Consider the following 12759-nt stretch of genomic DNA (forward strand, 5'->3'; position numbering starts at 1 on the left):
TCAGAATTGTTCTAAAAAAGAAATGCAGAATCCCGAGAAATTAAGTCGGAATTACAAAAAAAAGGCAGAATTTTCAGAAATAAAGACGGAATTGCGAGAAAAAGTCTGAATTACGAGGAAAAAAGTAGTAATTGTGAGGAAAAAAAGGCAGTGTTGTGAGAAATAAATTCAGAATTGTGAGAAATAAAGTCAAAATCTCAGAATTGCGGGAAAAAAAGTCAGAAATGTGAAAGATTCTATAAGAATCTGTATAAATGATTAAATTTATACAGTAAATAAAATTACAGTATATAAATTTTTTTTGTTTGTTTGTTTGTTTTGGTTTTTATGAAGATAACAGCTACATCATCTATAGTTACTACATAATCAGTATATCAACTATATCGAAAATGCAACACCATAATATTTGATCCCAGATACTTGAAACCGAACAGTGTTTTTACAGTTACTTGAAATTCCGACCTCTGATTAATAATAATTTGACTTTTATTCCTCGCAGACTCAGAAACCGTTTTTCACGACTTGGACAGCGACGGAAGCCTGGGCCACCTCGGCGATTGTCTCTTGGCGACGGCGGAGGGAGGGGTGTTGGCAGGACGCGTGGGAAATCCTATTGACCGCCTGTATTCGATGCAAAACTCTTACTTCACCTCGTGACCCCTCTTCACCTCCGACCCCAGACAAACTCCACCACTGTCTACAAGAGAAACTGCAAACAAACAGACAAAATCCTCGCTCCTAGCCCAGGGTGTTTGTCTGACTAATCCTGCCGGGCCTTTCATCCATCCTCGCTCTCGCACTCGAGCTTACTTCAGTCAGCTGACATCCTGTAGAGAAATAAACCCAAACACTTATATAATGATCTAAATAGCAAACAGGAAACGATGTGATTTCGGGTCTGACTAGGAATAACTGCAGCCTCGTGGCTTATCGGATATTGATAAAATCATCAGACACACACATTCACATTGACGTCATAGGCATGCTGTGGATTCCAATAGGCAGCTGGTCACCAACGTTTTACCTCATCGTCTGTCTGAGACACAATCCATTCACAAATCCGTCGATTTCAAAAAAAAGGAAGAAAAAAAAAACAACATAAGAACAATAGGAAATAGGAAGCCGTGCATCTCCAGGCTTATATAGAAGTCATCACTTTAGTAACCACATGACGTTTTGGAATCGAGTGCAAAAGTTTGTACACCCTCCTGCCCAAAGGAAGGAACAGCAATAAAACAAGTTGCTGGTTTGTCTTACTTCTCACGCATGCCCCCGTGCTGTGGTCTTTTCCACCTTTTACATGTCTCGTATTTGTCTATAATTTATATTTCGTATTTACATGATTTATAAAATATCGGTGGGGCGATAGCGGGTAAACCGTGCCATATTTACCCCTTTCTTTTTATGCAAAGTCTACAAATAAGTAAATGTCATGCCCACTTTACTAGGAAAGACAGAAAGAAAGAAAGAAAAGTGCTTGATGCTCGTCATCGATCAGGCATACCATTATGACCACCTGCCTAATATAATATTCATTCAATTAATTTTTATATGTATGTCACTTTTAACAATGGACATTGTCTCAAAGCAGCTTCACACAGATAATGTGATGATAAAAATGAATATGTTCTTTATAAGTGTAAGTTTGTCCCTGTGGCAAGGAAAAACTCCCAGAGATTCAGAAGGAAGAAACCTTGGGAGGAACCAGACTCAAGAGAGAATCTCATCCTCATCTGGGTCTCACCGAATGTCCATTTATTACTGATAAACCATGTTGAGGTGTGCAGTGATGGTGATCAGATACAAACTGTAGTCTTGAGTCTGTGTGGCAGACTGTTGACATTAACTACATTCCAAATCCATCCTCGAAGCTCCTGTGTTACTCCGTAATTTCATGGATTCCCATGCCGTTAATGTGAAACAGAGAGTGGCAAAACAGCATTGACTTCTTCAGCAGTTTGAGCTTCAGGAGCTCGTCTGTTGGATCGGACCACACAGACCAGCCTTCGCTCCCAACATGCATCAAAACCCTCGGCCGCCCACGACCCTGTCACCGGTTCACTACAGTTCCTTCCTTGGAGCACTTTTGGTTCTGATTCTAACCACTGCAGACCAGAACATCCCACAAGAGCTGCAGTTTTGGAAAAGCTCTGACCCAGACGTCTAGACATCACATCTTGTCAAACTCGCTCAAATCTTTACGCACGTGCATTTTACCTGCTTCTAACATCAACTTTGAGTACAAAATGTCTTAAATTCTCCACCCACTAACAAGTGCCATGATGAAGAGATAATCAGTGTTATTCACTTCATCGCTCATAATGTTATAATGTCATGCCTGATCGCCTGCCGATATTTGGGCTTAAACCCCAGACTTTCTGATCAGTAACTCAGAACCTTAACCACTGAGCTGCCACCTCCCCATGCTGTCTGTAAACAAACAAACTACAAACAAATATTCATTTATTTTCCACACATCTCTTATTTATAATTATTTCATACCTATTGTTTCTCAGGTTTCTCTTCTTTCCATCACCCGAATCCATGGGGGTACAAACTACTGCACTCAACTGTATATAGTACATGGTATCATTTTTTTTCAACTCGTCAGATTAAACACGCTCCGCCCTTTCGTCCTGTCGGTGCTTCTCACGCTATGACACTTGAATTCCGCGGCCTGAGATGAAGCCGTTCAGGGGTATTAGGGACATGAAGGACTAAACCGAGCAGCACTCCAGAGCCTTAAGGAGTCACGGCAGGGTTCAGAGAGCAAAGGAAAAGATTGCATACCAGAGCGATTAAGACGAGGCCAACACAAACCTGCCCGCTGATGCGGGGGGTTCAGGTGGACTCGCGTGGGATTAAAGCATTAAGCACTGGAATTTGTTTTCACCGTCCATAACATACACTGCCAGTCTGAAGGTTTCTAGATGCTCTCTTAGCTCATACTAACACTAACGCACTGTAGAGACAAATGCATTGGGACACCTGATTGGCGCCAAATCCACATTTAATCCCCTTTTGGTGTTGTAATAACCTCCACTCTTCTGGGAAGATGGTCCACTAGATATTGTGAAGATTTGTGTGAGATTTCTTCTGGCACAAGGGTGTTAGTAAAGGTACTGATGGAGGTGAGGAGGCCTGGGGTGCAGGCACACATTCCAATGGTGTTTAATCGCACTATAGCAGGAGATCTTTCACTCCAAACCATCTAAAGAGTATCTTGGAGCTGGAACAGTTTTGGGTCTCCTAGTTCACATGAAGGGAAGATTTCACGCATCCAGAAACGTTCGATACAATTGTGTGCCTCCATGTTTGTGGGAACAGTTCGGTGGGAAAGATATGGACTTTCGGATACGGACGAAAAAATTGGGTGTCCCAATACTTTTGCCTGTGTAGTGTATGTAAATTAATCATATTAATTAATTAATGAGATTAAATCAAAGTGCAGCTCAGTAATAATAATAAGAAGAAGAAGAATAAGAATAATAAGAATAAGAATAATTAGAGTCACAGGTAAAATCTGAACGTATTTTTTATGTACATTGGAAAGAAATGGACAAACATATAAACGAAAAAACGAGGAAAAAAGAAAACAACTTGACTGGCAGTGTATTTCACTTCTCCTCCTCCTTCTCACCCTCTCCTCTCCTTTTCTTCTCTTTATCTTTCCTCTCCTCTCCACTCCTTTTCTTTCCTCCTTCTCTCTTCTTTCTCCCCTCTCTTACCCTTTACTCCTCTCCACTTCTTTTCTTCTTCTTTCTCCTTCTACTCCTTTCATCTCATATCTCCTCTTCTTTCCTTCCCCTCACCATTCCTCTCTTTCTACTCCTCTCCTCTCCTTCCATCTTTCTCTCCACTCTTCTCCTTTCCTTCCCCTTTTATTTTCTCTTCATCCGTCCTTCTCGCCGCACCTCTAGTTTCCTCTCCTCTCTCCTTCCAATCTCATCACGTTTTCTCCTACTCTATTCATCTAATTCTTTCCTCCTCGCCTCTCTTCTTTTCCTCTACTCCTCCTTTCTTACTTCTCCTCTCCTCTCTTCTCCTTCTCCTTTTCTGCTACTTTTCTTATCTCCATTTCTCTTCTCTCCGTTCCTCTGCTTTCCTCCTCCTCGTCCTCTCACCCCAGTTTTCTTTCTTTCTTCTCTTTCTATCACTTTATCTTCTACATTTCCTTCTCTTATAGTCTTCATTTCTGTTTGACTCGTATTCCCTTTTCTTTCTTCCTTTTTTCTTACGTTTTCTGATCTGTCATTCTTTCCTCCCGGACACAAAAAAATTCAATGTTATTGTTGCACTTTTCTTGTCTTCACTGAGCTGAAGAAAAAGAAATCTTGAAATAAATAGATGGAACATCAGTAACGTGATCAGTGATCAGAGACACAGGGTACAGTCTGATGCTTAAAAGAAAACACGCCCCTCCCTCTGTAACCTCCTGCTGGGGCTGAAAGTTTCGAAGTCGATCAGGGTCGTCACACCGCTAACAGGGTCTCGGCGATTACAGGGTAGAAGCTACATCCATTACAGCATCCGCAATCATCTTTCCTTCCTGGTGTGTAAAAGTAATGGCCCCCTGGTGTGTTCAGGAAAAGGGGGCGGTGTGATGCTTAATGTTCGTGTGCTCTAATGTACTGCGCTTTAAGTGTTCGTATCGTGGCTAATATGGTTGCGGTTAGCACTAACGTCTATCTTCGTTCCTCTGTACTATATCTGCTGCTGGATATAATTCGTTGCTTTCTGGTGCATGGTGTGTGTATTTAAAAAAAAAAAGATTTTATGACATGTACAGAGCACTTATTATTATTATTATTATTATTATTATTATTATTATTATTTTTAACCCTCTGAACTGTGGATGTTATATAAAAGCCCGAAGTTGTGATTCGACCGCTTTGTGATTTCCGGACTCTATCAGGGTAACTTTCGAGAGACATGACGGCACAATTGGTTTATTTTATATATGCACGCATTATATGGCCAAAAGTTTGTGGACACCTCACCATCTGTGTTTTATTTTTTTTACATCCCATTCCACATTTGCTGATATAATAACCTCCATTCTTCTGGGAAGATGTTCCACTAGATTTTATGGAGGTTTGTTTGAGATTCATTCAGGGTGTTAGTAAAGGCAGGCACTGGAATAGAAGTGAGGTGAGAAGGCTTCAAGTGCAGGCAGAATTTCATAACAGGAGATCTTCCAGTCATACCCTTATAAAGCAGATCTTCACAGGTCTCCTAGTTCAAGTCAAGGGACAAATTGAATGCTGCTGCATCTAAAGACGTCCTGTAAAATTGTGTGAAGCACATATGGGTGGAAGAGTCGTGTGTCCGAATACTTTTGGCCATGTCGCGTGAGTTATTTCGTCGTGTGATTTGTTCATGTGGTTTCTGTGTGTAGTGTTTCCACCTTTACAATATAATCAGTGCTTTCGGTGTCGCTACGATCGCACCCCTTCGACTGAGTCTTCTTCTTCCGTTCCGGAGGGTTGGTGCAAAATTATTGGCACCCTTTAGGATAACTGTGTCAATGTTGTAATTCTTAATTTTAAAAAAAGGGGGAAAAAAGGGAAAGAATTAAAAGGGAAAAAAGGAGGAAAAAAAAGAAGAAACTTGAAATGAACGTCATTTCAGATCTGAGCTTATTATCAGGTAAGAAACAGTAATGGTGTGTAACAAAAGTATTGGCACCCCCTCCCTTCTTTTTTAAATCTTGTCTTCTTGGATACGGGATCATCGTCAGGTTTAAAAAAGTAAAAGTACTGGTGCCTCTTGAAAAAGAAAAAGAAAAAAAATGATAATATTATGTACAGTTGTACATTGTAGTGTATTTAAAAATATATATTATTATTATTCAATAAACATTAGGCTAAGAAACCCTGGTAGCAAAATTATTGGCATCCCTCATCTTTATTATCATTAATAATTATACATTCATTCTAAGAACATTAAGCAATGTTTTTTTTTTTTCTGAATGAAACCAAAAATATGTTCAATTTTCTCTGAATCAAGTGACAAATATTAACACAAACCATATGTAGCTAAATTATTGGCACCCCAAGATTTTCAGGCGGCATATCTCAGAACTGGGATTGTCAACAGGCTTAAAAAAATGAAAGAAAGAAAAACATTTGAGAATTTGGCCTAGAGGAAGGTCACATATGGCTGCTCTTTTTGCTCCCAGTGAGCGAGCCGATAATCAGGGAAAAATAACACAAACAGCTCCGTCAGACATGTTATTCACTGTGATCCTGTCCTCCCACTCTTCCCGTCAGTGGTCAAAGGCATGTCCTAACCAATCAGCTCTCCCCCTTGTTCGCTCTTTTTATTCCTCTGCCAGCGGGTAGCAAGACACGGTCTGAGGGAGAGACGGTGCACATTCCTTAGTTTAATATTATACAGTGATTCAGAAGGGAGAGAAAAGAAAACCAAGTCATGAGGAACCAGGCTGAACATACTCAACTCTCAACCCTTACAGACTAGAATCAATATTTCGCATCGCTTGTTAAATATTAAGTGTCGTGTCTTTGAATATCCCGAACAAGAAAAAGGCTTAATGATACCTTTATGTCTCAAATCCTATAACAAACACCGGCTATATCACAGCTTTATGATGATATGGAGTGAAGCTACTGTATGGATTACAGTTTCAATATTGATAAGTGTGTACAAAGTGATGTGATTTCAAGCTCAGAAAATCTTCCTTTACACTATATGGAGTAAACTGTGTGGAGAATAAGATTAGGTGCTTTTTGAACCTCTACTCTTCTGGGAAGATGTTGCACTAAAGTTTGTGGGTTTGTGTGAGATTTATTCAGACACCAGAGTGGTAGTAAAGTCAGGTTTTGATGTAGGTGAGAAGGTGAGGAGGTCTGGGGGTGTACAGTGTTCACATCCATTGGAGCTCTATAGCAGTAGATCTTCCACTCCAACCCATATGTTCCTGGAGCTGACTTTGTGCACAAAAGGGCGTCGTCATGCTGGAACAGTTTTGGGTCTCCAAGTTCAGATGAAAAGATGATGTCATGCTCCAGTATCTGAAGACATCCTTCGTGGGCAAGAAACACATATGGGTGAAAAAGTCAGTTGTCCAAATACTTTTGTCCATGTAGTGTTAGAGTTCGAAGTAAATGCATAAAACACTTATTTAATGTCCTGAGTTTGAATTTGTAATAATGGTAGGAAAAATGAATACATAATTAATTATAAATAGAATTTATTTGCATAAATGTTCCAATTCTGCACAATTAGTAGACATTTAGTAAAGAATAGAAAAAGAAAAAAGCTCTCTTTTTCCCCTTTTATCTTGCTCCTTTAAGAGCCCACGGGTTATTAGAGAACCTAAACAAAGACCCTCATGAAGACCAAGGAGCTCTCAAAACATTTCGGTTTGGCAGATCCCCTTACCCAGAGCGAATTGAAGGTTAAGGGCCTTGGTTAAGAGCCCAGCATTGGTAGCTCGGAAGTGTTGGGATTTGAACTCGACTTTCCGATCCGAGGTCCACTGAGCTACCACGTCCCACAAAACAAGCCTGAGAGGACTTTCAAGCAGAGTTCCATAATAAACCACTATCCCATTAATGGAGTACAGCTTTATCCAGGTGTTCTACAACTGAGCAGCTGAAGGTCAAGGGCCTTGCAAGTCCAGGATATTAACCATGAAACGACCACTTCTGAAGAATTGTGAATGAACACACTGCAGTCTCGCCTGGGGGACGTCGTCCACCCAACCACAGTGATCAGAAGCAGGTAAAGAAGGGGTTCAAAACAGACGCAAGTTTATTTAAAGCCACGTTAAACAAATCGAGGTCTGCAGATTCTTACAAAATATATTTTATAGACATGAAAAGTACAAATAACATCAGAATATCCTGACTCAAAACATCACTATACAGCAAACCACATGTATTACAGACTACTAAAGTGTGTGTGTGTGTGTGTGTGTGTGTGTGTGTGTGTGTGTGTGTGTGTGTGTGTGTGTGTGTGTGTGTGTGTGTGTGTAAAATACTTATTCAACACAAAAGTGTTAAAGTAGAACCGTTTTAGGTCCATGACATAATCCCGAGGTGATAAAGGAAGGTTCCTGGTTGGGAATTTTTATGTGGGCTGAGAGTCAGAATTCACTGCAAAGAGAAAATACATGTTCATTAGGAATCTGTTTCCTACTGCAAGCCTACAGGCAGCTCCAAAACTATTGGCACCTCTTAGAAGAACAGTTATTAGTAAATGAAACCAATACATGCGGTAATTGTAAATAAATAATACACTACATATACAAATATAGTTTAGTGTAGATACCCATCCATAAGATTTCATTCCACATTAAGTCTCCATTTGACGTTATAATAATTCTGTACTCTTGTACGCTTGTGCATCTAAAGATATCTGATACACAATTGTGTGTCTGTGGGTAGAAACACATATGACTGGAAATGTCAGGTGTCTCAATACTTTGGTTTCATATAGTATAATTATTACACTCTTAATATTTTGTATAAAAAAACTACAAATAATAATTATTGCTATTGAAATCCCTAAATATAATATAATATAATATAATATATATAATATAATATAAAATAATATAAAATAATTTTAAATAATAGAATAGAATAGAATAGAATAGAATAGAATAGAATAGAATAGGGTTGCACTCTTAGTGCCAGAAATGAAATCTTGTGTGTTCAGGAGACCAGATGGAAAAGGAATAAGACCAGGAACATTGGAAATGGGGTAGAAACTGTTCTATCATGGTGTGGATGGAAAGAGAAATGGTGAAGGGGTGATTCTGAAGGAAGAGTACAGTAAGACTGTAGTGGAGGTGAAGAGAGTTTCTGATAAACATGAAGCTGGAAGTTGAAGGGGTGAATATAAAGGTTCAGGTACCTGGGGTCAACAGTGTAAAGTAATGGAGAGTGTGTTAGAGAAGTGAAGAAAAGAGTGCAGGCAGGGTGGAGTGGGTGGGGAAGAGTGATAGCAGGAGTGATTTGTGATAGAAGAGTATCTGTGAGAGTAAAAGGGAAAGTTTATAGGACTGTGGTGAGACCTGAGATGTTGTATGGATTAGAGACAGTGGCATTGAGTAAAAGACAGGAGGTGGAGCTGGAGGTAGCAGAGCTGAAGATGTTGAGGTTTTTGTTGGGAGTGACGACGGACAGGATTAGAAATGAGTTTATTAGAGGGACAGCACATGTAGGGTGTTTTAGAGACAAGGTGAGGAAGGTGTGATTGAGATGGTTTGGACATGAGATCTCAAAACTCTGGGCTTCTAGTAGTTCCTAGAATAGCAAAGTCCACTAAAGGCGGTAGAGCATTTTCACATTTAGCTCCTAAACTCTGGAATAGTCTTCCTGACAGTGTTCGGGGTTCAGATACACTCTCCCAGTTTAAGTGTAGATTAAAAACATATCTTTTTAGCAAAGCCTACACATAACACACATCACGCACATCACATCACAACCTTGTGCTCTAGAACATCTGATCACATGCACATTATCAACTTGTGCTGTTAATATCATGAACAGCAGCTACGCTAATTCCTCTCCACTGCTTCTCTTTCTCTCCCCATCCCGAGGCTTCCTGAGGTTTGGCCAGCTCCAGTCACGTCCCACCTCGTGAAGATTATGGACCTATGGATGATCATGGAGAAGTAGATGCCGAGTGTTTAAAGGCCCTGGCATGGAGAAGCTGATGCTGGATCTATGATGATCACAAATTGTTCTGTATTGTTGAAAGATTTATGACCAAACTTTTGATGTCACCCATATGAGGATGGGTTCCCCTTTGAGTCTGGTTCCTCTCAAGGTTTCTTCCTCATATCATCTAAGGGAGTTTTTCCTTGCCACTGTCGCCACGGCTGCTCATCAGGGACAAACGCACACCATTCACCTTCACTGTTGTTTTCTGTAAAGCTGCTTTGAGACAATGTCTGTTGTGAAAAGCGCTATACAAATAAACTTGACTTGACTTGACTTGACATGTGCAGAGGAGGGACATGAGGGATATCAGTAGGAAAATGCTGTGGATGGAGACACCAGGAAGGAGGAAAAGAGGAAGACCAAGGAGGAGGTTTATGGATGTGGTGAGGAAAGACATGCAGGTAGTTGGTGTGAAAGAGGCAGATGTAGAGGACAGGGGGGTATGGAGACGGATGATCGGCTGTGGCGCCCCCTAATGGAAGCAGCCGAAAGAAGAATAGGAATATTATATAATATAATATAAAGCAGTATTACATATAAATGATTCATTTTTGAAATAAGGCAATTCTAAAACAGTAGAAATATAATATATTATTAAATAATATTTTAATAATAATAATAATAATAATAATAATAATAATGATAATGATGCCAATTATTAGGCAACAAAAGCAAAAGTACTAACAAGAAGAATTTTAAAAGAATTTTTTAAAACTAAAACATGTGAGGATGTAAACTGACCAAATAATGAGGTGCCAATAGTTTTGCTTGCACTGATTTTTCCGGAGATAGAAAATACAGCATTATTTTTGTGTAAAATAAAACTAAAGAGATTTCCTGAACTATATTTTAATGAATGGTGCCAATAAAGACTGAATGCTTACCCAGGCTTGTGATGTCCACAGTGTTGGCGCAGGAGAGGAAGCGTGTTACTTGTGGAGAGCAGGTCTGAGCAGATGATTGGTTCTCCCTCAGGCAGCGCTCGAACTCGGAGAATTCCACACTACAGTCTGTCCGGATCTTCCTGATCACCGGACTGCATCGGGAAACGACGGGATAAAAATCGCACAACTACACATGACTGTTATACAGAGTACAATTCAACATTGTATAAAAACCAAAAAAGAACCTATGGCATAATTATTGGCACCCCTTCAGACCTTTACAACATTGTTGAGTCTTCTGATATCAAATAATGATTATATCTGGCGCCCCTTTAAATCGTTACAAGATCTGAGATTTTTTTGGGTGTAAATGTTAATTTATTTATTTTTTATACCCATTTTAAACTAATTTCAATTAAACAGAAAGGACAGAAAATTATTGGCATCCCTTAAAAAACAAGGTATGTCTTGGATCTGGAATGTGAATATTTTCCGGATGTTATTTGTTAACTCTTTTTTTTGTCTACATAAAATGAGATGAAATGCTGGTGTCTGGAGAAAAGGATGTGTGGGATCTGAGGTGTGGACGTACTGAGAGGAGGTGCACTGTGCCACCTTCACCTTCAGGTGGTGACATCGCTCCTGCCATGTTGATGGACTGGAAGCCACACAGGCGCCGTACTCCTCCATCTCCTTCTGGCAGAATTTGGCTGTAATGTCCATTGCTGCCTGCCTGAAAAAGAAATTCACACAAAAACTGAACGAACCTGGAACTCGCAAGGAAAATTCAATCCTGAACGCCATCAGTGATGCAGTGGCACTTTCTTTCTTTCTATCTATCTATCTATCTATCTATCTATCTATCTATCTATCTATCTATCTATCTATCTATCTATCTATCTATCTATCTATTTTCTTTTTCTTTCTTTCTATCTATCTGCCTATTTTCTTTTTTTTCTTTCTTTCTTTCTTTCTGCCTATTTTCTTTCTTTCTATCTATCTGCCTATTTTCTTTTTTTTCTTTCTTTCTTTCTTTCTTTCTTTCTTTCTGCCTATTTTCTTTCTTTTTATCTATCTATAAATCATCTATCTATCTATCTGCCTATTTTCTTTTTCTTTCTTTCTTTCTTTTTTTCTTTCTTTCTTTCTTTCTTTCTTTCGATCTATCTGCCTATATTCATTCTTTCTTTCTTTCTTTCTTTCTATTTATCTATCTATCTATTTATCTGCCTCTTTTTCTTTCTATCTATCTCTCTATCTGCCTATTTTCTTTTTTTTTCTTTCTTTCTTTTTTTCTATCTATCTATCTATCTATCTGCCTATTTTCTTTCCTTCTTTCTATCAATCAATCAATCTGTTTATCTATATCTGTCTGCCTAACTATCTATCCCTCCATCCATCCATCTCAGTTAGCATTACGTGTCCAAAACACTTCCAAAATTATAACTTCATAGAAGACACAACTCCATCTCTTGTACTCCTCTTTCCATTTCTCTGATTCCTTCCTCCAAAGGGACCTGTAATAATTCCTGCCAATCAGATTTAATCCTCCAAAAAGTGTCTCCCCTGCAGCCCTGGATTTCAATCTCACAGCATCCTGATCACCACAGATCTCCTCACCAGATCTCCTCACCAGATCTCCTCATCCTCACTCAGTTTAGAATTCTGCTCTTTCTTACACACCTCAAATATAAAACCTGACCTCAAAATCCCCTCAAGACCCTTTTCCCGAGGGCCTACACTGGAATAAACCGGAGAACCATGAGGAAGATCAAATACACCTCGCAGGGACTTTTAATGCACAAATGCTAACTTCTATAGGTCCAGTTTCTGTAGGTATTTCTATTAGGTATCATTAACAGTTTTAGATTCTCAAACATCTCCATCCAGCACCTAGGAAAACATCTCAAAACATCTGCACAAATGAACAATAAGTAAATAGTAACATTAAGTGGATAATCAGGTGTAACCTGCGGTATTCTACAAGCCTTTTGTTTCTTGTTATAAATATGAATAAATACCTTAAAACGTGTGAAAGTTTTATTTAAGGTTAAATAATAAAACTTACATGTTTGACACCTGAACTGAAATCAACACACGTGAAGGTTGAACCTTTCAGACGCACATGTAAAGTCAGCCGGTCGATCCACACACTTCCTCTTTCCGACGATTCTGATTGG

General features: G+C 39.3%; 2 protein-coding genes and 1 long non-coding RNA gene across 3 annotated transcripts in view; 1 reads left to right on the forward strand and 2 right to left on the reverse strand.

The window, feature by feature from the left end:
• lmx1al (LIM homeobox transcription factor 1, alpha-like) overlaps nt 1-2414 on the forward strand; it is a 39538-nt gene extending 37124 nt beyond the window's left edge. Inside the window, exon 9 of the mRNA XM_083524545.1 lies at nt 500-2414. Within this exon, the coding sequence (XP_083380671.1) occupies nt 500-657 (158 nt within the window). The 3' untranslated portion in view covers nt 658-2414. The remainder of the gene's footprint in view (nt 1-499) is intronic.
• LOC310717026 lies at nt 1286-3640 on the reverse strand. Its single transcript, XR_014530732.1, has 2 exons — nt 3598-3640; nt 1286-3451 (listed from the first exon to the last, which is right to left on the reverse strand). It is a non-coding gene; the product is annotated as an uncharacterized lncRNA (long non-coding RNA).
• Nucleotides 3641-7758: 4118 nt separating this feature from the next.
• On the reverse strand, nt 7759-12745 carry chchd5 (coiled-coil-helix-coiled-coil-helix domain containing 5). Its single transcript, XM_083524659.1, has 4 exons — nt 12648-12745; nt 11172-11312; nt 10580-10731; nt 7759-8120 (listed from the first exon to the last, which is right to left on the reverse strand). Coding segments are annotated over exons 1-4 (321 nt in total). The 5' UTR covers nt 12650-12745; the 3' UTR covers nt 7759-8094.
• Between the last annotated feature and the right edge of the window lie 14 nt (nt 12746-12759).

The sequence above is a fragment of the Silurus aristotelis genome (assembly GCF_946808225.1).
Source record: "Silurus aristotelis genome assembly, chromosome: 21".
NCBI lineage: Eukaryota > Metazoa > Chordata > Actinopteri > Siluriformes > Siluridae > Silurus > Silurus aristotelis.